We start from the raw sequence: 22,482 nt of genomic DNA, 5'->3' as shown, positions 1-22,482 counted from the left end.
CATACAGTTATACGATTGGGGTGTTATGTTGCTGTAGCCTATGGCTGTTATATGCCCTGGGGATCTTAAGGTAGCCTACATGGCATTGGAGTTGAACCTTTTTCACCTTTGGGCGCATCGGCAGTGCGCAAAAAAACGCTTACTGCCAATATGACAACTGTCAACATAAAGGTGCACCTCATTGCAAAAACCGTGTCCTGATCCTATAAGAGGCTTCACATTGTAGCGATGCCCTATGAAACTCATTATTGTCAATGGCTTTTGCGCATAAGAACTGGTCTGCAGCTTTTTGCCGTTTAGCCGCTCTTGCGCGTGCCGCGTCAAAGTTGAACCATGTTGAACTTTGACCGCGGCACGCTGTAAAGTAGGCTAGGTCTTTTGCGCTGAGCCCGTGGTGGCAACAACAAAAATCTTTGGGACATTACCTCAACCAAGAGCAACCTAGCAGCGAGCGCGGCACATGCCGGGTATGTGATCGAACCCCCCTTTATTAAAGCTGTCTGCTGAAACCCCCCTGTAGCTATAGCCTGGTGTATTTAATACAAAGGCCTACCCCTTGAGATGTTAGTAGCAACAAAGAAATTTATCAGTAGTAGGCCTATATGCATCAATGCATATTTTGTTTTTAAACAGCCTATCCACAGCCTACATGGACAATTGGTTAGATGACAATATAAAGCTGTCAGGTGAGTAGCACATACATACAATAAGTAGTCTAGTTATTCAAACAGATATACATATAGCTATAAAAAAAATGATGGCTGAGTTTAAAGAGTAGACGTCATCCAGTTGCGCCGGAAAGGGTGGAAACGAAAGGTTCATCAAGCTGAGTTGAGTTGGCTGTCTCGTCCGTGTGCCTGGCCGTGACTGTCTCAGCGAATTGTTGTGGGCAAGTCGAGGAGACGGGAGAAGAAGAGGGAGTTAAGTGTCGGTCATACGAATATTACAAACGGATTTTTTTCTGTATTACCAGAAACTAATTTCGACGTCTTTTCATTTATTCGACGCCATGGACACAGCCAATCAAGGTAAATGAACCACGCGACAGCTGTCATGTCTGATACATTGTTATCAGTTATTCAGTGTATGCGGGGATGGCCGTGCACTAACGTTCCTTGGTGCATACCACGGCTGCAAAATGGGCCCTGCCTTCTAGTTTCTTCAAGAACCCCAGTAGGAGAAGGAAAAGTCAAAGGAGATTAAATTAATTTGGATCCGAATAAAACGAAACAAAATAATGCATGTAAATCCTTATGGTGAATGGGAAACGAATACATATGTTTTTATTGTCCTAAGGAGCAATCGGTTGGAAGCTAACAGGCTAGCTTACATTAGCAAGACATTTTTAAAATGCAAATGTAATATTTAAACGGTAATTCAGGTGTCTCAGATGAACCAACCATTTGCTAACATAACAGATAACAGAAGAATAGTGTAAAGTCTCTCACGTAAACGAATAAAGACCTAACTTATTGCTAGTAGAAATGGCAGAACATAAACCTGTCACAATTAACATTATGTGAAATGTGATCCCTCAGCTAACGTTAGACAGCCCACGGACTTTAAGACCTCTAAAACCGTCCCAGTATAACTTACTAGAATCTATAATCTCTTGGAGCTGTGATTCTTTACCAAAGGCATAGCTCGTCATGTTTATAAATATGGCAAACATGTTTTTAACTCATCTTGAAAAGGATGTTACCTCAGCATGGTTGCGCAATACCATTCGTTACCAACAAGCTAAAATAATTATCACTTTTTTAGAAAGGCCTTCCTTGGCAGTGTATTAGCAAGGATTCCTCCATAGTGATAAGATGTGTAGTTGGTTTATTTAACAGTCACTTACCTAGCGAGTTCGGTAAACTATTGCACTTTGACGCGCCTAATGTTGCTCTTGTGAAGAATGTATTTGATCATCAACTGGTTTTTGGGTTGAGTACCCAGTTGTTAATTAGGAATAACGTGTTGTATTGTTGTTAGCTCTTTTCACTGGCGTGAGGTTACCATAGACTGTAAAAAATAACTTGTTGGCAAATATGTGCGACTTGATTCCCATTGTTATCCACATCAGTAGCTGTACACTATGTCAGTGTTTTTCAACCTTTTTTGTGCCACGGCACACTTTTGACACTTAAAATGTCCCACGGCACACTAACATCCTGTGTGAAGAAAAAATAAACATACCATAGCCTAAAATTTAAAATAATACACAGATATGACCTTATTATGGCTTCTATGCAAGACCTGCTCAATAAAACAAGCGCCCTCTGTATCATTTGTAGGTGAATATATCTAATTTAATTGTTGTTATGAACTGGATATGTGATGATTCTGTGAATACTGGATATGAGGCCCCCGTTGCACAATGCCTGCATACCACAAATAGTGCAATCATACAATCAATAAGAGCATGTGGTTATAAATTCTTTCATGCAACAGTTGCTTTTCTGGACCAGTGAGTGACATTTGGGTAATTTTCTGCGGCACACCTGATGATCTCTCTCGGCACACTAGTGTGCCCCGGCACAGTGGTTGAAAAACACTGCACTATGTTACACTAACTCCTCTCACTTAGCCTACAATAGGTCAGTGTTGCATTGAGCTCAGCAGCCAGACCATGGCTGTGCCATAAGTGAACTAGATACCCTCTAAATGCTTTAAGCACTTTTATTTATTTTTCTTCCCTTTGTAATTAAAAGCCAGTCAGTGTTTTTAATAATACAAATAATAATAATAATAATACTTTTTGTCTTTTTCAGTTTCACTGTCCCTCTATTGTTTTTCAAGCATAACAGAAATGAACAAGCACATTTCTTGCATATATGTGCAATGTGTTTGGATGTAGGCTACTGTAATGCAGGTCAGAAGCCCTCCCTTATGGTCTCTGTTTTCATGGTCAATGGTTACAGACATCAATCTGAACTCCCCTAACAAAGGCCTGGGCACAAACAACCTCTCGGATGTCCCTGTTGAAGGAGCAGTAGGAAACGCTGAAAGACCGCTGCCTCCCAGCCTGACGGAGGAAGAGGCGGAGGAATTGCGCACAGAGCTCACCAAGGTAGGTAATGCCATAACTACGGATCCACCAAGGTTTGCTCAGCCCCACTATAAACAGAAGTTGAGGAAATTATGCAATTAAGACATTGTAAAATTGGACTTATTTTTTGAAGAAAGCACAGTCACCATGATGGTCGCCATGCCTCACAATGAACTGCTAATATTCCGATTCACTCTGATCTCATCAATTGACAATTTTGCTTGTCTGTAAGGATGGGTTAAACTGGCCTAGATTAATGACAAGGATACAACATGCATATCAAACACATTTCCATTTATGGCCATTTAACTGCAATAATCCATTTTAGTATTAATGTTATGAAAAATATTGATGTTCAGTTCTGCTTTCATTTTAGTTAGCTCAGGTTCTGGTTTCAATGTATCAGTGTGCATTCGATTCTCTGTTCTGCTAGGTGGAAGAGGAGATTAACACTCTGCGGCAGGTGCTCTCGGCCAAAGAGAAGCACGCCACCGAGCTAAAGCGGAAGCTGGGCCTCAGTCCCCTCACCGAGTTCAAACAGAACCTCACCAAAGGCTGGCAGGACGTCCAGACCTCAAATGCGTGAGTAAAAGCTTATAGAAGGGTCAAGCCACTTCACTTTAGAGGAAGTGATGTGTTCCCGTAGTTATGTTGCTCAGCAAATGTTAGGCTGACCGTACAGAACGACTGGTGTCATGACCACTCAGGGTCGTTACGTCATTGTTAAGCTTCAATTCACTCTGCTTAGCTGCTGCTTGCCAGCCCCTTTTATGGCTGTTATTTGTGCGTGCTGCCTTATGACACAGGAAAATGCTTGTATTTCCTATCCAAACAAGCCCCCCTGCTACTGTCCATGTGTCTCATTTGTGTCCATCCCTTATAGAAATCTGTCATTTTATTGTGCCACGGCATGTCCGAGGTTATTTATTTGAAGCCATTAGGGGTTATGGGGGGTTGTGTGTGGCTATTATTTCACCTGCTGAATGAGGGCAGATCCACTTGTAAGGAGCAGAGCTCAAAAGTCTCCATGTCAGCGCTAGTCATGTGAGTTTGGCCACTTGGCTCTCGCCACCGCAGTAAATCCGTCAGACCTCCCCACAAACTAGTGTAAAACCACCTCCTGTCTGCACGGCCTGCTTCCCCTGTGGTGTAGCGCAGCGCAGTGTGTGAACTTGCCTTTTCCGCCTTTTCCCCCCTTCTAGCTATGTGAGAACGGCAGGACGACTGAGCGAGTGGAATGAGAAAGTTATTGGTTCTGATCTGTGAGTCTGACTGCATGAGGAGTTCGCTGTGCCCTTTTTGCCTTGTGTGTCTCCCTATCTGTTCATCGCCAGGCCCCAGCAGAACTTTCAGACCCTCAAACTCTCATAGAAAACCTGCTTAATACTTTGTTATGAATATATCTCCATCAAACAACTATGTACACATTCAAACAGTACTAATGCATTACTCCAGCAGATATACATGCCTTTCAGGGCAGTGCCCTACACACACACACATTTGGCTATACATGAATGCATGTATGACTGCAGAGTTCATGGATATCTGTACAGGGATCTCTAGTCACATGCATAGTAGTGTGATGTTGTTATGTGTTGTATGCCTTGAATTAATGTCTGCTGTCTAGCCTGCCGTGTGGTGTTGGTACTAATCCTCTGTCTGCTGGACAGGAGCGTTTGTCTTGGCGTGATGTGGTGTTCTGAAACATCTTTGTGCAGTGGTTGAGGGAAACACTCATCATTTTTTGCCTCTCACACTCTCTCTCTGATTGGCAGTGTCTGTTCTCGGCTCTGGGTAGGGAAAATGCACATTACACAGATAGTTTCTTGTGGTGGCTGTGGTAGGAGGTTATGAAACATGCCCCAGTTCTGCAGAACAAAAGCTTGGTGTTCTTATGCTCTTGGACTTTGTTTGTTTGTTTGTTTGTTTCTCTCTCTCTCTCTCTCTCTCTCACTCATTCTTCTTTCCTTCTTTCAGTCTCTGTCTACAGTATATCTTCCTGTCTTCTGTCTCTTGCCATCTCACTGGTTCCTTTCATACAGTCAGTTTTGTGACCATTTAAATTTTTTTCAATGCTGTTGTTCCTCAGAATCTAAACTTTCCAGTTTCAGTCCGCAGACATTAAAGTGGTTGCTGAGTCATTCGTATCTCCGCACCTCTTTGTCTTAATCTAACAGAAAACAACCAGGCATAATGCTCAGAGTGAGCTTCTCATTCTAGGCCCTGACTAATGGCAGGAGAGCTGATTAAATCGTTATTTCCAACCACAAACAACAGAGTTCTATTAACAGATATTAGCTTTTCTCTTCCTGTTGCACCTCAGCTACTGGAATTTACCAGGTGGCTGACTAGACTCAAAACTGGCTGGACAGGGTTTTTAATCGTGACCCTATGAGAGATCTTACACCTGCTTCTCAGCACACATACACTCACTCTCTCACTCTCTCTATCTCTCTATCGCTCTCTCTCATACATACACACACACACACACACACACACACACACTCTCTCTCTCAATGAGTCTCTCTCTCCCATTTCTCTGTCTTTTTCTTTCTCTCTCTCTCTCTCTCTCCTTGCCATGGCAGCCAGCCCTCTGACACCGCCTGGCCCCTGGCTGGCTGGAGTCCACCCATGGAATGAGCATGTAGGATGTACAGTAGAATGCTGGTGCTGTGCTCTTGTGTGTGTGTGTGGAGTCACATGATTGCTCCCAAGAAAGGTTTGGATTGTACAGTGGGGTGGCACTGGAGCTGGTCTGGACATAATGAGTATGTGCCAAGCACACACGAACAACGAGCCTCAAGTCAATATCTCAAAGCACATATGAAGGCATCACAGTAACTCCAGGTGGTTTTTTTCAAAAGCCAGCTAAGCCCTTTAGTGGCTTTTTGTGTAGCCTGTTAGGAAATAGTCGCAGCAACAGTGTTGAACCTGAAGGTCACCCAGAGGTGAATCCAGGTTTTTGTCATATTATATCCCCTCCTCCCCACCTCACCTAATAACCTGTATTAAGTCAAGCCTCCGCACAGTGCACAGGCTAGAGCTGACTGTTCCGTCCCAGTCATCAGAAAGGCTCCTCTGCCCTCTGAGGGAGGCTGCTGCTGACCACGGGACATTAACGCATATGCTGCTGGTGGTGTGGCTGTTTCATAATCCTTTTGATTTACTGGATTCCTAAACGTGTGTCTGCTAAATGCACACTATCTTTTTGAGTTTATGGACGTTACATCACTACCCAGCCAGCAGCATATACTGTATGTGCTTATGTAGGCTACATGCACACAGCATATACATGCTCCATTAACAAAGTGCCTCTGCAAAGTCTGTGCTCTTTCTTCTTTGGTGGAAATCCCAGTTATGGCTAAACTTGAATTAAGATGCATCCACCAGCACTGTCTGTCTTTTTATTATTTTTAAGTATACTATATACGCAGGCCTGTTAGTCTAATGTGTGTGTGCTTTTATTTGTTTTATTATTGTTGATGCATGTGTCTAATTCACTAATGGTGTTGCCCCCCATGTCGGAGCAAATGTTTGAATTCTCACCCTGTCTGCTTGTAGATATCTTTCAGCGACATCAACTCTGGATGACATTGCCCAGTCTGAAGCGTGAGTTGTTATATTCCTCCATGTATTTTGTTTATGTTTATTTGGCCCAAGTCTGTTGATTCTAGTTTTCTCATCCTTGAGTAACATGTAGCCTAGTTGTAATTAGGGATGTAACGATTACTGATATAATGGTAAACTGCGATAAAAATGTTGACGATAATAATTACCGTTTTCATTTCAAATATCATGATTATCACTGTTGATTACCGCGGTGTGGAAACCGTGTTTTTAATCCTTCCCAGCTTCATCCGAGCCTGCTTTTGACATACAGTAGGCCTGGTACAATGGAACAAAACAGGTACCCTACTGATTCTGTTGTCTAATTGATGGTTTTACAATTCGGATTAGGCTACACCTGATTTTGAAAGGCGGAACTTTTTAACCGCAAAATGTGCACTGTATCATGTACTGTAGCCCCTCTGCATCTTTTTATGTTCGTGTCCACATTAAATCCATTCCACTCACGTTATCAGGAGAATACAGTAGCCTAAAGTTTTATTTTGAACGCTTACTTTGGTCTCACTCATTGCATCCAAATAACAGAAATAGCAAACTCCAAGTTATGGTAGGGTAAGTTAAGCTATAAGCACATAGCCAATTAAACATGAAGAAAAAAGTGAACAGGACACTTTTTGAAACTATTTCAGCTTGTGTAGGTCTATCAGTGCTTTCTGAACTGTTACGGCCGGCTCGTTTACTGACCGCAACATAAGGGAAACGGACAACAAAGTTCCAATTTATAATTTATTAAGATTAAGCAACAATAATAATACCAAACATGATGGGTGTGTTCGAAACGGGTAAAGTTGCTGCCTTTTAAGATATCTAACTGGGGAGCAAGGCAGCAAGTGCGGTTCGAAACCGAAAAAACAAATTGTGCTGCCTTTTAAGATATCTTAGAATTCCCAAATAACGGTCATTTTTGGAGGTAGCATCGATGCACACTTCATGCTCCCTCCTACCCATAATCCCTTGCGGCAACGTCTGAAACAGCTGTGAAATGTAAACAAACATGGCGGATGACATCGGTAATGGCTGCTGAATCTGTTTAAAATGTCATTTGTGTGACCTTATTTTGCTTAGATTTGTAGATAAGAGATGAAAAATAAACAACTTACTATCTGATTATGCCATTGTTGTAACCATTAATAGCGTCTGGTCTGATATATCTGCCGGCCGTAAAACTAATTCATACCGTTAGTCTGCTAGCTTACGTAAGCTAATTTAGTTTAACGTCAGGCCTTTGCTAACGTCATACCGTAGTGTTAACCAAAGATTCTAGAGTGCTACGCTCATTTTTTAAAGATGCATTTAATCCAAAGTCATGTCTAGTGAGACAGCTCTCTATGTAGGGAGGGAGGCAGTAGGCAGCTGTCTCCCATTTCGAAACCAAACATGATGTGTCTAGGGGGAAGATGAGTGTTGGCGTGCATGTATGTATGAATGCAATGTCAGCATCAGTATGTAAGATGACTAAATGGTAGACAAAAGAAGACAGAAAGATTAGAGAGAGAGGAGAGAAAGAGTAAAGTGCCAGTGCAGAGAGAAAGTCAAAATGGTGCCTGCAAGAGAGAAGAAAAGTGCCTAAAGGGGAGGAGAGGAGAACTCCTTATATAACCACACCCTGATGCAGGTGTACACAATCCCTAATTGACCTAACCAGGCCCTACCTGCCCGTGCACTGACAAGGAGAGGCCTGATGGGGCACAGGGGGTCGTAACACCTCCCTCCCTAAAAAGAGGTTTGCCATAGGAAAACCTCAGCTACCAGTATGGAAACAAAAAAACTACAGAAGACCTCCTGTGGTCCATTCTTAATCCCGACCCTCTAAACTCACCATCCTGGGCCCTTAGACAGCGAGAGGAGAGAGACAGAAAACACAGTGGCTAAGACTAAAGAAAACATAATTACAAACCCAATGCAATTTATAAACCCCACCCAACATGGAAGATAAACCTTGAAATCAAAAGTAGAACAATCTGAATCATGAACATTAGTTCATTGCAGGGTGAGCGATCACACATACTTTCAAGCATTTTACTCAGAATGACCAAATGGTCATGCATGCGACGTCTCGACACACAAGACCTGTCCTGTCCCCAAGTAGGTTCAATAGATGAACACAAACACAAACCAATTCCCTCACTCAGATCACCACATTCCCACAAATCGAAAATGCAAAGGTGATTACTGGGTGGTACCGACCCACTATCACCACAATGCTGGGCCAAGGAGGAAAAAGGCACATTAGGGAAGAGTGATGGGAATGGCTTCACTAAAGGATCAAACTCAGACACAATACAGCTAGTCACTGGTGCCCTCAGTGCAAGTGACACTAACTGGAATTTTTCTGTAATTTCAAAAAGGGTTTCTGTTACACTAGTCGCACAAGCAATTTTTTCAACACACCCCACAAAATCAGATACACTCACTGTGACACTATTCACCTGGCCCGCAGGTGAATCCAACAAATCATCTACTTGAGTCACAGCAGCATTAATAATGTTATCCAAATGCCCAAAATCAGAGTTCTCACAAGGGGTCAACTTTTCTGCGATAGAGTCTACACAACCGAGAGCATCCCCTTGGGGTCTCTGCACACTCTCAATCTCTGGTTGCAACTCAGTCACTGCAGGTGGCGACACCATGGCAGTACTTCCCCACACATTACATCCAGCTAAATCATTTCCCATTAGTAGGGACACACCTGGCACTGGAAGAGATGGGCACACACCAATAGCCACACTACCAGTGACCATCTTGGAGGTCAGTTGAATGTGGTGAAGCGGCAGTTTAGCAAAACTCTCAAACCCTTTTACCAAAACATGTCCTGTCACCGTCTGATCAGATAGGGGTAGAACACCCTCCAACAACAGAGGCTGAGCAGCCCCTGTGTCCCTGAGGGTGCGGACAGACACCCCATCTTTCTGACCCAGCAGCAACACAACTCCCTCTGAAATAAAAGGTTCATACACAGAATGACTGCTATCAACAATACTATGAGATGGCCCAATAGCAAGAGGTGTTACCACGCCAAGAGAATTGGGCCTTCTTCCTTTCTTTTGAAGGACCAAACAGTCTGCGACTTTGTGGCCAGGTTTCCTACAGTAAAAACACACAACCTCACTCTTAGCAGGGGATTGACAGCGACTACCTGGAGGAGATGACCTTGAGGAGCTCGAATCCTGAGACCCACGCCTCAATCTGCCCCCAGGCATAGTCTTTAACCTACCCTGGTTGTTACGCCATTGCGGATTGCAAGTCTGCCTATGGGTAAGGGTGTATTCATCGGCTAGAACCGCAGCATCCTCCAATTTCTGGACATGCCGTTCATTTAGGTACACTGCCACAGATTCAGGGAGGCAACTTTTAAAATCTTCTAATAGAAGCAGCTGTTTAAGATCTTCCTTGGTTTCTGCCTTTTGAGCAGCACACCATCGATCAAACATACCCTCTTTCTCCCTGGCAAACTCTACAAAGGTCTGCTGGTCCAGCTTCGTACAGCTCCTGAAGCGTTGCCGATACGCTTCAGGGACCAGCTCATAAGCCCGCAAGATTGTGGCTTTGACCACGTCATATTGGCTACCCTGTTCGAGGCTAAGTGCTGTATACACCTCTTTGGTCTTCCCAGTTAAAACACACTGCAACAGCAGCGGCCACACTTCTTTGGGCCACTTCAGTGTAATGGCTACCCTCTCAAAATGTGCAAAATACTTGTCCACGTGCTTTTCAGAAAAGGGTGGCACTAGACGGATGTTTCGGCCTACATCAAAACCAAGCTGTATTGGAACTAAAGGAGTGGGCGCAGGGACAGAAGGAGAGCTAGGCGAAGAACCATCCCCTTGAGCAGCCAATTCAATTTCAAGCTTTTTAAGAGTGAACGCGTGTTCTTCACGTTCGCGAGCAAGTTCGTGTTCACGAATTTCACGCTCACGCTGGTGTTCACGCTCATGTTCCTCTAGCTCTATCCGTTTCAACTCTACTTGTTGCTCAAGCCGGCGGAGTTCAATTTCCTTTTCTATCTCCTTTTCCCTTAATCTAGCATCATGCTCAGCCCTCAGCTTCTCTAAGTCCAGCTGCAAAGGTTTATCTGGTGAAGCTGTACCTTCCCCAAGTACACCTTTCTGAGTCAGTTGGTTCTTAACAGCAATAAATAACGTCTCCTTTAGCTTCTTTTCATGAGCAGTTATAATCAACTCATAATGTTCTGCCACTTGCCAAAGTTGCTCTTTAGTGAGATTTTCTAGCAATTCTGCAGATGGGCCAGCGATAAATTCCTCAGATGAAGTCATGATTAGAGGTAGGTAAAAATGTCACTAATTCACAACACAAGATAACCTCCACTCTCAACAAACACTAAATTGTGAAAACACCATTAAATATAGCACAAGGTAGCTAGTCTTACTTTTAAGATAGCAAACAACAAAAACGAGGTACAAAAATATCCCAATACTCTCTCTACAGAACAAAGCACAATCACAAAATTGAGATTACACACAAGCAAATCATTAACAGGAAATTGGACAAGAATGAACACACAATCTGATTCGAATCACGTAGTCCCACACAAAAACGCAGTTCAATGATTACTTAAAAGGCATGCAATCTTACTACCAAAGCGGCACTACAAATTACGACGAATGACTCACTACGCGAGCTCTAAGTCATCAGTCATTCATAATTTCCTGAAAGTTCATTCAAGCACGACGTCTCCCCATCTCAAACAAACATGTAACTAGCTAAGAATGCAAACTTTCTCAGTGATCTTTCTAGAACAAATCACGTAGCATTGTGTAGGCTACTCTTAACGGGCTAGTTAACACAAACATTAAACACTGATGCAAAACAACGAACGCCAACAATTACGTTAAATGCACTTACCCAAACTCACAAAAACAGTCCAAAATAACGTCACAGTAATCCAGGTGAAAATCGCCACATCAGTCACAAATATCTTGCTGTAACATCCTTGATTAAACAGTCCTCTGGTGACCTGAATATCACACCAAACAACTAACTCCACCTGGCTAGTCTTCAGGGGCCTGCCAGCCTCGGGGCGACTGAATAACGCATGAACCTCGTCACAAAATGATCGAAAAATTGCGCGAGAAGCGTGCCCCCAACAGGAATGCAAGATTCCCAACTAGGATTACCCCCAAAATAAAAATTACATTTACAAAAACCCCAAATAAACAAAAAGTGCACCGGTGGAAGGGCACAGCCCAGCTGGAGCACTCTTCCTAGCCAGAGTCTGTTAATTAACCAATTAAGCCAAAGAGCTTCTCACCTGGATCTCCACGAGTCTATGGTCCTGTTTTTACTTGTTTGTTTGTTATCCCGGACGAGCCCCCAATTATGTTACGGCCGGCTCGTTTACTGACCGCAACATAAAGGGAAACGGACAACAAAGTTCCAATTTATAATTTATTAAGATTAAGCAACAATAGTAATACCAAACATGATGTGTCTAGGGGGAAGATGAGTGTTGGCGTGCATGTATGTATGAATGCAATGTCAGCATTAGTATGTAAGATGACTAAATGGTAGACAAAAGAAGACAGAAAGATTAGAGAGAGGAGAGAAAGAGTAAAGTGCCAGTGCAGAGAGAAAGTCAAAATGGTGCCTGCAAGAGAGAAGAAAAGTGCCTAAAGGGGAGGAGAGGAGAACTCCTTATATAACCACACCCTGATGCAGGTGTACACAATCCCTAATTGACCTAACCAGGCCCTACCTGCCCGTGCACTGACAAGGAGAGGCCTGAAGGGGCACAGGGGGTCGTAACAGAACATATTGAACACACTTTTAGAAATACCGTGATAATTTTGGTCACTATAACCGTGAGGTTAAATTTTCATACTGTTACATCCCTAGTTGTAATGATCCAGTATCTGTGCAAGGTTATTTCAGCGTGACATTAGGTTTTGACATTATGCTGATGTCTTTAGATGCTTATCTCTCTAACCTGATTGGTAGTGTTGTTGCCATTGTGTGGAGTTACAGGGGCTTGTGGCAGTTTTTTATGTATGATGTGTGTGATTGTGCTTGGATGCTCTTGTATCTGGTAAACAAGTGTAAATGTTCTGGGTGAGTTGGCTGAGGAGTGTGGTGTTTGAAAGGAATTAGTCCAATCCAGTGAATATGTTTTTCCAGATGTGTGTCAGCAGACAAACCAACGTGTGTGTGTGTGTGTGTGTGTGTGTGTGTGTGTGTGTGTGTGTGTGTGTGTGTGTGTGTGTGTGTGTGTGTGTGTGTGTGTGTGTGTGTGTGTGTGTGTGTGTGTGTGTGGTATGTATATGTGTGTTCTTTTCAATTTCAGTACTGCTGTCATTCCAACTATAGCACTGCATCGGTTGGCCAAGTTCACATTCCTTGAGGGCTTAATCTGAAGTTTTTAGCTGAGCTGCTTGCTGTGTGTGTGTGTGTGTGTTTTGGAAATCTAGTCAGACTACTGAGTGCTCTCACCACTCCCACCACTTCCATCATTTGATCTCTGTGTCAGTGTGCTCAGTTGATCACTCAGTTTACTGTTTGGCCCATCACACCCCAGTTAATAGTTAAATTTGTCTCCAGCTACTGGTCTGTAACAGTTGCTGTCCATTCCTTTTATTTACAGATGAGTATCTCTTGGAGAACTGGTGGAGTTTTCCCTGACAGTGTGCTACTGGCCCATGCTGGGCTTGGCTCTAGCAGATAAACATGTCCACCACACCTAGGTGTACTCAAAGAGCCTACATCCTATTCTGTAAAGTGGAAAGTCCTGTGGAGCAAATGAAACGGGCACATGTGACTCCATTCTTTTAGAAATGGGTCATTCCCTCTCTCTCTCTCTTCATCGCTGGGTAGCCACCACACACACACACACACACACACACACACACACACACACACACTATGGTGTGGCTCTTTCATGTGTTTTAAGCTTTTTCGGAGTGATGCCCATGGAAATGAACAGATGACTGCCCCTGAATTCGTGTCCAAGGACCTTGTGTTAACTTTTTTTATTTCCTTCACTTTCTCTCTCTCTCTCTCTCTCTCTCTCTCTCTCTCTCTCTCTCTCTCTCTCTCTCTCTCTCTCTCTTTGTTTAAGTGAGCCATTGTGTATGTGGCATGATCAACTGCTGATAAATAGTCTCTCTCTCTCTCTCTCTCTCTCTCTACCTGTCTCTCTCCACAGATATAAAAAGACTCAGGAAACCCTGTCTCAGGCAGGTCAGAAGACCTCTCTTGCCTTCTCCACCATGGGCACCGCCATCAGCAGGAAACTGGGTGACATGAGGTATCAAAAAACTGCAGGAAGAGACCGGACTTCCTGTCTGACCTAGACAAACACCTTTCCTGTCCAAACACTCTTTGTGCCATACACCAACCAGCAAAGCTTCTTATGTATACATTTAGTTATCAGGAACTGTAGACGGAGGGACTCGGAGGGACTGCTATGACCTTGGAATGACAAGTGTCTTGTTTTACCCATTGAACTTGTTCCTCTCTATGCCACTAACTTACAAAATGACTGTGTAAAGAAATATCGCATTCTTTTTAGCTATATTTATTGCCTGAATGACCCTTAGTGTAGTGTGTAGTGTTCAGCCATGCTCAGCAGGCTGTCACGTAAGGATATATATATTTTTAATTATATGATGGGCTTTGTTGGTTGGAAAGCACTGGCTTCTAGACTCTTCTAGAATGTTTGCTCATCAGTCTGCCCTCCTTTCCCCTCCCTCTCCCGCTTCCTCCTGCATGCCCAGTCTCATGCTAGCACGTCCTCCTCTCCCTCCATGTTAACTGTCCATTTATCCATATGATGGGAATTACATCCACACACAGGGCTCTTTTTACAAAGGCACATTAGGTTCATGTTATGGGCTGAGGTGTGATTTAATTCATTGATGTTGACACTGGGTCTCCTCCCCCAATACAAAAATAGCAACCCACATAGACTACTTGACCTGGAGATGAGAATCCCTTTGAATACAAATTGTGTGCTCCATTCTACATTAAAAAATTGTTGAAGAGGCCCAGAAATGTATTAAATAAATTATATATATTGTCCAGTCACACTGTGCAATTCATGCAGTTAATAATTTAATAATAAATTCCATTCTGTTCCTAGACATGATGGAATAACATACTGATAACATTGCTTATTTACATCAGAGCATTTGAAAACCACCACCATTTAAACATAAGAATCACATACATTGCCTTGTTTCATGGTAGTATTTTGAAAATAATGGAATTGTTTTAATGTATTTGTACATGTTGGTTCTATTTAATTTCTTCTGACCGCCAGAGGTGGTGCTTTCAGCACCTGGATGTCCATCACATACGCATGTAGGTCGAGTGTTTGTACCAACAAAGTCACCTGTGACCAGGGTGACGTATGACGCGACGTCATGCACTTAAGGTGCTTTCACCCCGGAAGTGACCTTTTGTCATTTTCTCGTATGGACGTAGGTGTTTCGAGTCAATCGCTAGGAGTCTTGTAACCCTTATGGATTGGAGCTGCGTTTTCGCCCTCTTAAGACTGCGATTGCTGTACATTTCATCAAGGTAAGTGCTTGGGTTTCTAATTTGTTGGCGCGTCCACGAGTGGTTTCGCTCTAGGTTGACATCGAAGGAAATTTGCCCTCTTGTTAACTGTTAGCTGGCTTAGCCTAGGATATCGGTGGCCTCGCCGGCATTCCTAGGAGCCTCCGACCAGATTTTCGCAGGCTACTAGCCTACGAAAATCTAGGCTACTATCTGAACTTTGTATTGAACTCGAGACGGGGTTCAGTTATTTCATTTGGCTAACGTTATCCCAGCATTATTGCTGATCTTCTGTGCTTTGAATGACACTAGGTGTCTTGTATTTTGTGTTGGTTTAAATATAACTTAGCGATTGTGGATAGCGGTAACTCGCTTTCATTCTTCAAGTCAGCTTTGGGTTCCTTAATAGACAGCGTTTGTTGGCTGTTTGATTAAAATTTGATTAAAAGCACTAACATCAGACCCCTGGTTGCTGGACACCCTATCAGAGGGCTACAGCATTCAGTTCAAACGCCGACCACCAAGGTTCACAGGGGTCAAGATGACAACGGTAAGGGACGAGGCCAAGGCACGGGCACAAGGAGGTCAGGGCCCTTCTAGACAAAGGAGCAATAGAGCCCGTAGAGCCATGTTCACTGAACAGTGGCTTCTACTCCACGTATTTCATAATCCCAAAAAAAGGGGGTGGACTTCGCCCCATATTGGATCTCAGGTCATTAAACAAATACCTCAAGACCTTAAAATGTCATATGTTGCGCACAGCAGATGTCCTCCAGACCATCGGGAAAGACGTCTGGTTCACGAAAATCGATCTCAAGGATGCCTATTTTCACATACCAATTGCACCACATCACCAGCAGTTCCTGCGCTTTGCGTTCAAGGGAAGGGCCTACCAGTTCAGGGTCCTCCCCTTTGGAATATCACTGGTCCCTCGGATTTTCACAAGATTCGTGGCAGCAGCACTGGCACCACTACAGAAAACAGGTATGCTCATCCTCTCGTACCTGGACGATTGGTTGGTAGTGTCTCAGACGGAGTCAGAATCACTCCGGGACCTAGCTCGGTTGATATCTCACTCAGGCAGGTTAGGACTCAAGATAAATCTCGAAGAGTACGTTGACACCCAGTCAGCGTATAGTGTTCATTGGTATCCAGTTGGATTCTCGCAGGAGACAGGCAACCCCATATCCCCAGCGGGTGAACGACATCCTCAGTCGGGTAGGACAGTTCAGGAGAGGACAAGTGCGAACCTTCAGTTCCTTCCAGGTACTACTGGGCACACTCACGGCAGCTGCTGCCGTTGTCCCCCTAGTTGAGACCACTCCAGATGTGGATCAACAGACTGGGGTTGGATCCAAGAGCCGACAGGCACAAGCTGGTGAGAGTCACTACCAGGTGTATTCAGTGCATGCGACCGTGGAAGAGCCGAACATACTTGACTAAGGGGGTTCCCCTTGGTGGCATACCCTCTCACAGGGAGGTCGTAACGACCGACGCTTCTTTGACAGGTTGGGGTGCTGTTTGGCAGTGCAGGGCTGTTCGCGGCTCGTGGGACCCCCAACAGCAGCGCCGACACACAAATGTGCCCTCAGGCACTTCTTTCCTGTGCTGTCGGGGAGGCATGTGCTTTTGAGGACTGACAACACAGCAGTGGTTTACCTCATAAACCATCAGGGGAGTATGAGGTCTCAGTCATTCAGTCAGTTCGCCAGTTGCTGTCCTGGGCATACCCCCGCTTGCTGAGCCTGAGGGCAATGCACATAGCGGGCATTCGGAACACGCGCCTCCCCATTCGTGCGGACCTCCTCACAACTGGGGGGACTGATCTGGCACCCGAATCCAGCGCGCCTACAGTTATGGGTATGGCCACTGTGGGGCCTGAGCCTCTGCTAGGTGTTTGCGACCCAGCAGTTGTTTATACCATCAACAACTCGCGGGCGGCTTCCACTAATGCGCTCTACGCGAACAGGTGGAAGCTCTTCGTGGAATGATGCCGGGCCCGCGGGGAGGAGCCAACCAGTTGTCCAGTACCGACAATTCTCGGATTCTTGCAGTCTCGTTTTGACGGGGGCCTGGCTGCAGCCACCATCCGGGTTTATGCCGCGGCAATATCTGCCAGCCACAACAAGGTGGATGGCGTCACCGTGGGCTCTCACACACTGGTGACGCGTTTCCTGAGGGGGACACAGCGACTCAGGCCGCCACAGCGGAGCCAGACACCTTCCTGGGACCTACCATTTGTGTTGGAGGCGCTGTGCTGGCACCCATTTGAACCTCTTGAGAACACAGAGGATAAATGGGTATCGTTGAAGACTGCCTTTCTGTTGGCCATGGCATCAGCAAAGAGGGTGGGGGAGTTACACGCTCTATCAATCAGCCGTGAGTGCCTCCGATGGGCCCCGGGAGAAATGGGGGTCACGTTGTGGCCTAACCCATCTTTTTTTACTGAAGACTTTCTCCTCTTCGTTTGTAAATCAACCCCTCCATTTAGCTGCGTTTGATCCTCCAACTGGGTAGGATGGACAGCAGGGAAACACAGCCTTGCTGTGCCCAGTCTGGGCTCTAAGGGCATATATTCAGTCAACCACTGGATTCCGGCGGTCTGAATCACTTTTTGTCTGCCATTCAGGGCCAAGACGGGGCCAGGCATTGTCAAAACAACGACTGTCCAGGTGGATTGTCGAGGTTATCTACAAGGCCTATGACAGCAGGGGCCTACCAATCCCAGCCTCCATCCGCGGCCACTCAACCCAGAGTGTGGCGACATCATGGGCGGGTGGCACTGTCCGACATTTGTGCGGCGGCATCATGGGCATCATCTTGCACATTAGCAAGATTCTACAGAGTAAACGTGGCTGCAAGTAACCTGCTAGTCACCGCTACTCTCTTAAGCCATTAGGTGGTCAAAAAGGTAAATTCTCCTCCTCGTGACCTTGTTGGTATGTGTCATCCAGGTGCTGAAAGCACCGCCTCTGGCGGTCAGAAGAAATGAAATAGAACGATGGTTACGTATGTAACCGCGGTTCTATGAATTTCGGATGACCGCCAGAGCTTGGCAGTCACTCGGAGGGGGGACGAGAAGATTGCCAAGAGGTCACTTCCGGGGTGAAAGCACCTTAAGTGCATGACGTCGCGTCATACGTCACCCCGGTCACAGGTGACTTTGTTGGTACAAACACTCGACCTATATGCGTATGTGATGGACATCCAGGTGCTGAAAGCACCACCTCTGGCGGTCATCCGAAATTCATAGAACCGCGGTTACATACGTAACCATCGTTTTACATACTCAAAGTGATTGTACCATGGGTTGTCACGTGATTCGTCTCAGCTAAATACAGTTTGGGACAATAATGCAGAATAATCCCAAGGAACAAGCTGTTTTGAGCCACAAGTTCAAGGGTTTGAAGAAAGCTTAGTGGAGTAAAAAACAGTGTGTTTGTCAACAAAAAAAATGTCTGCTAAATTTGTCTCCAAATCTCCAGACACAATATCGATGATACTTGTCTGTGTTGGTTCAGAACATGGCTGTCTATCTGATCTTAATATTGACATGACACTGACACTTATTCTTCTCCTGTATGGCTAATAATTCATCTTCATTAAGCTACCCTTAATGACCTCAGCCATGCATCAACTCATTGCACAACCTCCTGCTACTTAAAGAACAGCATTGAGATTGAGATCCTTACCAAACTCAACCATCCACTCCTGTAATATAGCTTACCTCCCCAATATGTCTTTCTCACGCATAACCTGATTGCTTTTGTTTGTATCTTTTGTTTTTGTTAATTGCTGCCCTCCTTTGGCCAACAGAGCTCTACCTTTCTCTCATTCCTTTGGGTAAGACTGATTGATTGGTCCCACTCCACAATTTACCATAAGCAGAGTAATGATAATTAATTTTTCACAATGGAAAATTGAAGGCTCTCAGCCTCCTCCTCCTCTACATCAACTGAGGTTAAGCTCTGTCTATTTTTATTAGAATGCCATTTAGTACTACAGTACCTGCCTTGACCAGCTGCTCTTGCACGTCTTTAATATTTTTGCATAATCTGAGCAATAAACATGATTTTTATTTATCTTTGTGATGATGAAAAATTAATCAATTAAGAAGCCTCTTCCAGCTGCTAAATATATCTGGTGGGTGGAAGGCAACCTGATAAGTGGCCTGTAGCCCCATTAACTCTAATGGGCTCTCTTACTGCTTTAAATGTCCTGTCTGTCTTTTCCTCACATGTTCCTGCTTGCTTTATAACTCAACACACTTCTTGTCTTTCTTTTAATGCACTCAAAGTGGCAACTACTCCATTCGCCACTCCATAAGTATGCCAGCCATGAGGTAATGTACACTGGGGACGCAATAGGAGCCCATTTCCCTTCTCTCAATCAGAGCTCGTGCTTTTGTTAAAAATGATTCTATCGTGATGTGAGAATGACTTGCCTCTCTTGTGATTTGGTTCTGTATGATTTATGATTTAGATGGGCATAATCTATTCTTTCTTTTCAGATAATTCATGAACCGATTTTTGGCATTAAACAGTTAAACATGAGATGTAAACATAGATAAACCTTTGTAAAGCAAATTAGCAGTCATTTAGTTAGTTGACCTATAAATAAAAAAACAAAAAATTGGTTATCTACTAAACCTGTTCTAATAAGCACCCATAAATGGTTTGCCGCTCAACATGAGTTGTGTAGCTATACCATACAAGAACTGGCTGCTAGTTAGCCCCATAGTAGAGGACCAGACCTATATTCTGCTATAAGGCAGTCCCTTTGTGCACAGAGAGAGAAACCTATACAATGACTTGTTGGTGTGAGTACTAGATGAGTGGATACTGACAGGTTTTATCTTTAGCTGAGCCACTGCAGTATTGTGTAGTAGTGTGCCCATTTCAGTGAATTGATTTTTGCCTAAGCTCCTGTTTTCCTCTGCATTTCTGTCTGAGCATCTGTATTTATCTCTTGCAGGAACTCACCCACCTTCAAATCCTTTGAGGACAAAGTTGGAAACCTCAAGGTGAGACCCAGAAATGGACTCCACTGTCCAACGGGCTGAATGCATAAAGTAGTGTTTATTTACAATTTGTTGTACAGTTAAAAGATACACCACAAGATGTGATGTTGTAACAATAGTGACTATATAAACTATAATGCGTTATTAACACCAAGGCATACACTATTGCCTTTTCAAAAATGTTTACCCGCCACCTAGTGGAGTGTCATACAATTACATTAATGTTTGTTTTGTTTTTTCTAACCTTGCCACTGACATCCTGTTTTCATGCCCACTCCACCTCTCTGTCCCTCCCAGACCAAAGTGGTTGGCGGTCAGTCCAATGGCGAGGAGGCCCAGTCCCCGCAGGAGACCAACCCTGTACAGGACAAAGCCCCCTTCTAGAGCCACCTCCCCGCGCACGCCTCACTCCACCCCCCCTGACTGTACAGTCGCATCATCTCTCTCGCTCCAGTGATGCCAGTCAGCCACCTGTGACCTCCAGCTCCTGGCTCCTCCATCCTCCTCTACCAGCCATGACCTTGCCCTCCTGACCCTACAAAAAGCATGTGCTCATCTTGCCATCAGAACAGCACCGCAAGCACCCTCACTCACCTGAAGGCTACATGACATGGAATCAACAGATGTAAAAATCGAAATTAACACCAAAAAAGAGCAAAGAAAACAGACAATAAAAGATGTTAAACCATTTTGTATTATAAACTATTTTACACTGCTTTGCATAATGTTTTTACATAACTTTTATCTATATACAAAGATATATATATATATATGAACAGCTATATTTAAAGTGTACTGCCAAGCAGCATTCATCTAGGTGAGGTAAATCTGCCAAAACGTAAATGGGGAAAAAAAGCAAATTTAAAAGAGGATTGGAAGAGAAGACAAAATGAACTAATATTTTAAAATGTAAACAAAAAGGAGGAGAAATGATCACAGCATTCTGAACTGCTGACCATTCTACTCCAGTCTTTTGTTTTTCTTAAACTGCGTACAACATGAAGCAATGCTTTGCAGCACATCTGGTGAATGTGGAATCTCTCAGCCTTACACTTTCTCACTAGTGTTTGCTTGATCTGTCTGATTTCTGGCGTATGCCTGTTATTATGTTTTATGCTTTATTGTTATGTTTATTATGTTTGTTTTATTTTTGTTTTTCCTCCATTTCCTGTCAGCTGAGTTGAAAATAATGTATTGGGAGGGTAACTGTGAGTTTTGTGTTGATTATTTGCCTGTTTTTGTGCCATACCCCACATGGTAGTGTTCAGCCGATGCACGCAAGTCTGTCACTGTTCTGGTGATGAGACATCGGAAACCACTCATGCACCATTTACACCAGTAACACACCGGTCACTTGTGAAACCTTACTAGTGAAGGCTCACTTCCATGTACACTAACCTGGCTCTTACAACATTGAACCCCAAACAATCGTAATATTTTTAAGTGTGTGATTGATTGATTGATTGATTGATTGATTGATTAACTAGAGACTGGACACTACGGCCATCTTGAGCATTGCACGCACGGTCACTTTTTTTACTTCATCAAGATGAAGTAGATTGTATAATTGGCCTGCAAAAGTCTTTCTTTCTCTTTTGTGTTTTAATCAACTCTTTTGCCTTCATGACACTCACCGTGTCCTTTTCTGTGTGGCCATACGCTGAAGGGTAGTTTACATCCACCTAGATTTTTGGGGAGATTGGTCTGCAAGGGATTTGTTTTCAGTTGCCATAATTTAAAACAAAATATGAAGAAAGCTGCCATTATTAGATAGACATAGGTTGTGTTATTACGAAATTCACATGTGCTATTGGAAGTGTAGAACACTGCATACTAGTGTGTACAGAATGAGGGCTATTGTGTTTTTGAGGTTATGGAGCCAGTGTGTATTCTGAAAATGTCATGGGCAAGTTAGATTAGGCTAAACACACCATAGAGCTTTAATTTAGGTATATGACCTTTAGATGTACATAGGGAATGTTATTGTTTTGTTTGGAGCCAACTATGATGGATCAGTTTTCAGTTTATGTTTTTACTCTGTTTGGGATATCAATAAAGCATTCCTTAAAAGAATAGGTTGTATAGTGTTATGAGTTATAATTTAACCTTTTGTTGATATGAATAATTTTTTTGCAGGTTGAAATTAACGCACCTAGAAAAGCATACTTCTTGCTTGCATCCCACATATGGGTCACACCAACAAGTTTACACCTTTGACCACTTGGTGGCGTATTTTGATTAAACGTATCTGCTCTAAACTATGGCCAACGATGATTGTAGTGTAAAA

At 43.8% G+C, this 22,482-nt stretch overlaps 1 protein-coding gene across 9 annotated transcripts; it reads left to right on the top strand.

Moving 5' to 3' along the window:
- Nucleotides 1–820: 820 nt before the first annotated feature.
- Nucleotides 821–22,268, top strand: tpd52l2b (tpd52 like 2b). Of its 9 annotated transcripts, XM_076276871.1 has the most exons (10): nucleotides 821–1,028; nucleotides 2,910–3,058; nucleotides 3,471–3,619; nucleotides 4,240–4,299; nucleotides 6,599–6,646; nucleotides 13,821–13,922; nucleotides 18,992–19,018; nucleotides 19,473–19,517; nucleotides 20,150–20,198; nucleotides 20,493–22,268. In XM_076276871.1, exons 1-10 carry the CDS (start codon nucleotides 1,010–1,012, stop codon nucleotides 20,577–20,579), a joined length of 735 nt encoding a protein of 244 aa, XP_076132986.1. In that variant the 5' UTR covers nucleotides 821–1,009; the 3' UTR covers nucleotides 20,580–22,268. The 9 variants fall into 9 exon arrangements, with proteins under 9 accessions (XP_076132986.1, XP_076132977.1, XP_076132981.1 ...); XM_076276862.1 differs by lacking the exon at nucleotides 4,240–4,299; XM_076276866.1 differs by lacking the exons at nucleotides 4,240–4,299; nucleotides 6,599–6,646.
- The last annotated feature ends 214 nt before the right edge of the window (nucleotides 22,269–22,482 follow it).

This window comes from Alosa pseudoharengus, unplaced genomic scaffold (assembly GCF_046254945.1).
Source record: "Alosa pseudoharengus isolate Yale_2024_CS ecotype anadromous, Long Island Sound unplaced genomic scaffold, YU_APseudo_1.1 YU_APseudo_1.1_scf_9, whole genome shotgun sequence".
Lineage (NCBI taxonomy): Eukaryota > Metazoa > Chordata > Actinopteri > Clupeiformes > Clupeidae > Alosa > Alosa pseudoharengus.
Note: the sequence above shows the minus strand (reverse complement) of the source record. Positions and strands in the feature narration are given on the sequence as shown.

Coding starts and splice junctions, on each gene's coding strand:
- tpd52l2b (XM_076276871.1), top strand. Junction 3,059..3,470: donor TGCGCACAGAGCTCACCAAG/GTAGGTAATGCC, acceptor CTGTTCTGCTAG/GTGGAAGAGGAGATTAACAC. Junction 6,647..13,820: donor GACATTGCCCAGTCTGAAGC/GTGAGTTGTTAT, acceptor CTCTCTCCACAG/ATATAAAAAGACTCAGGAAA.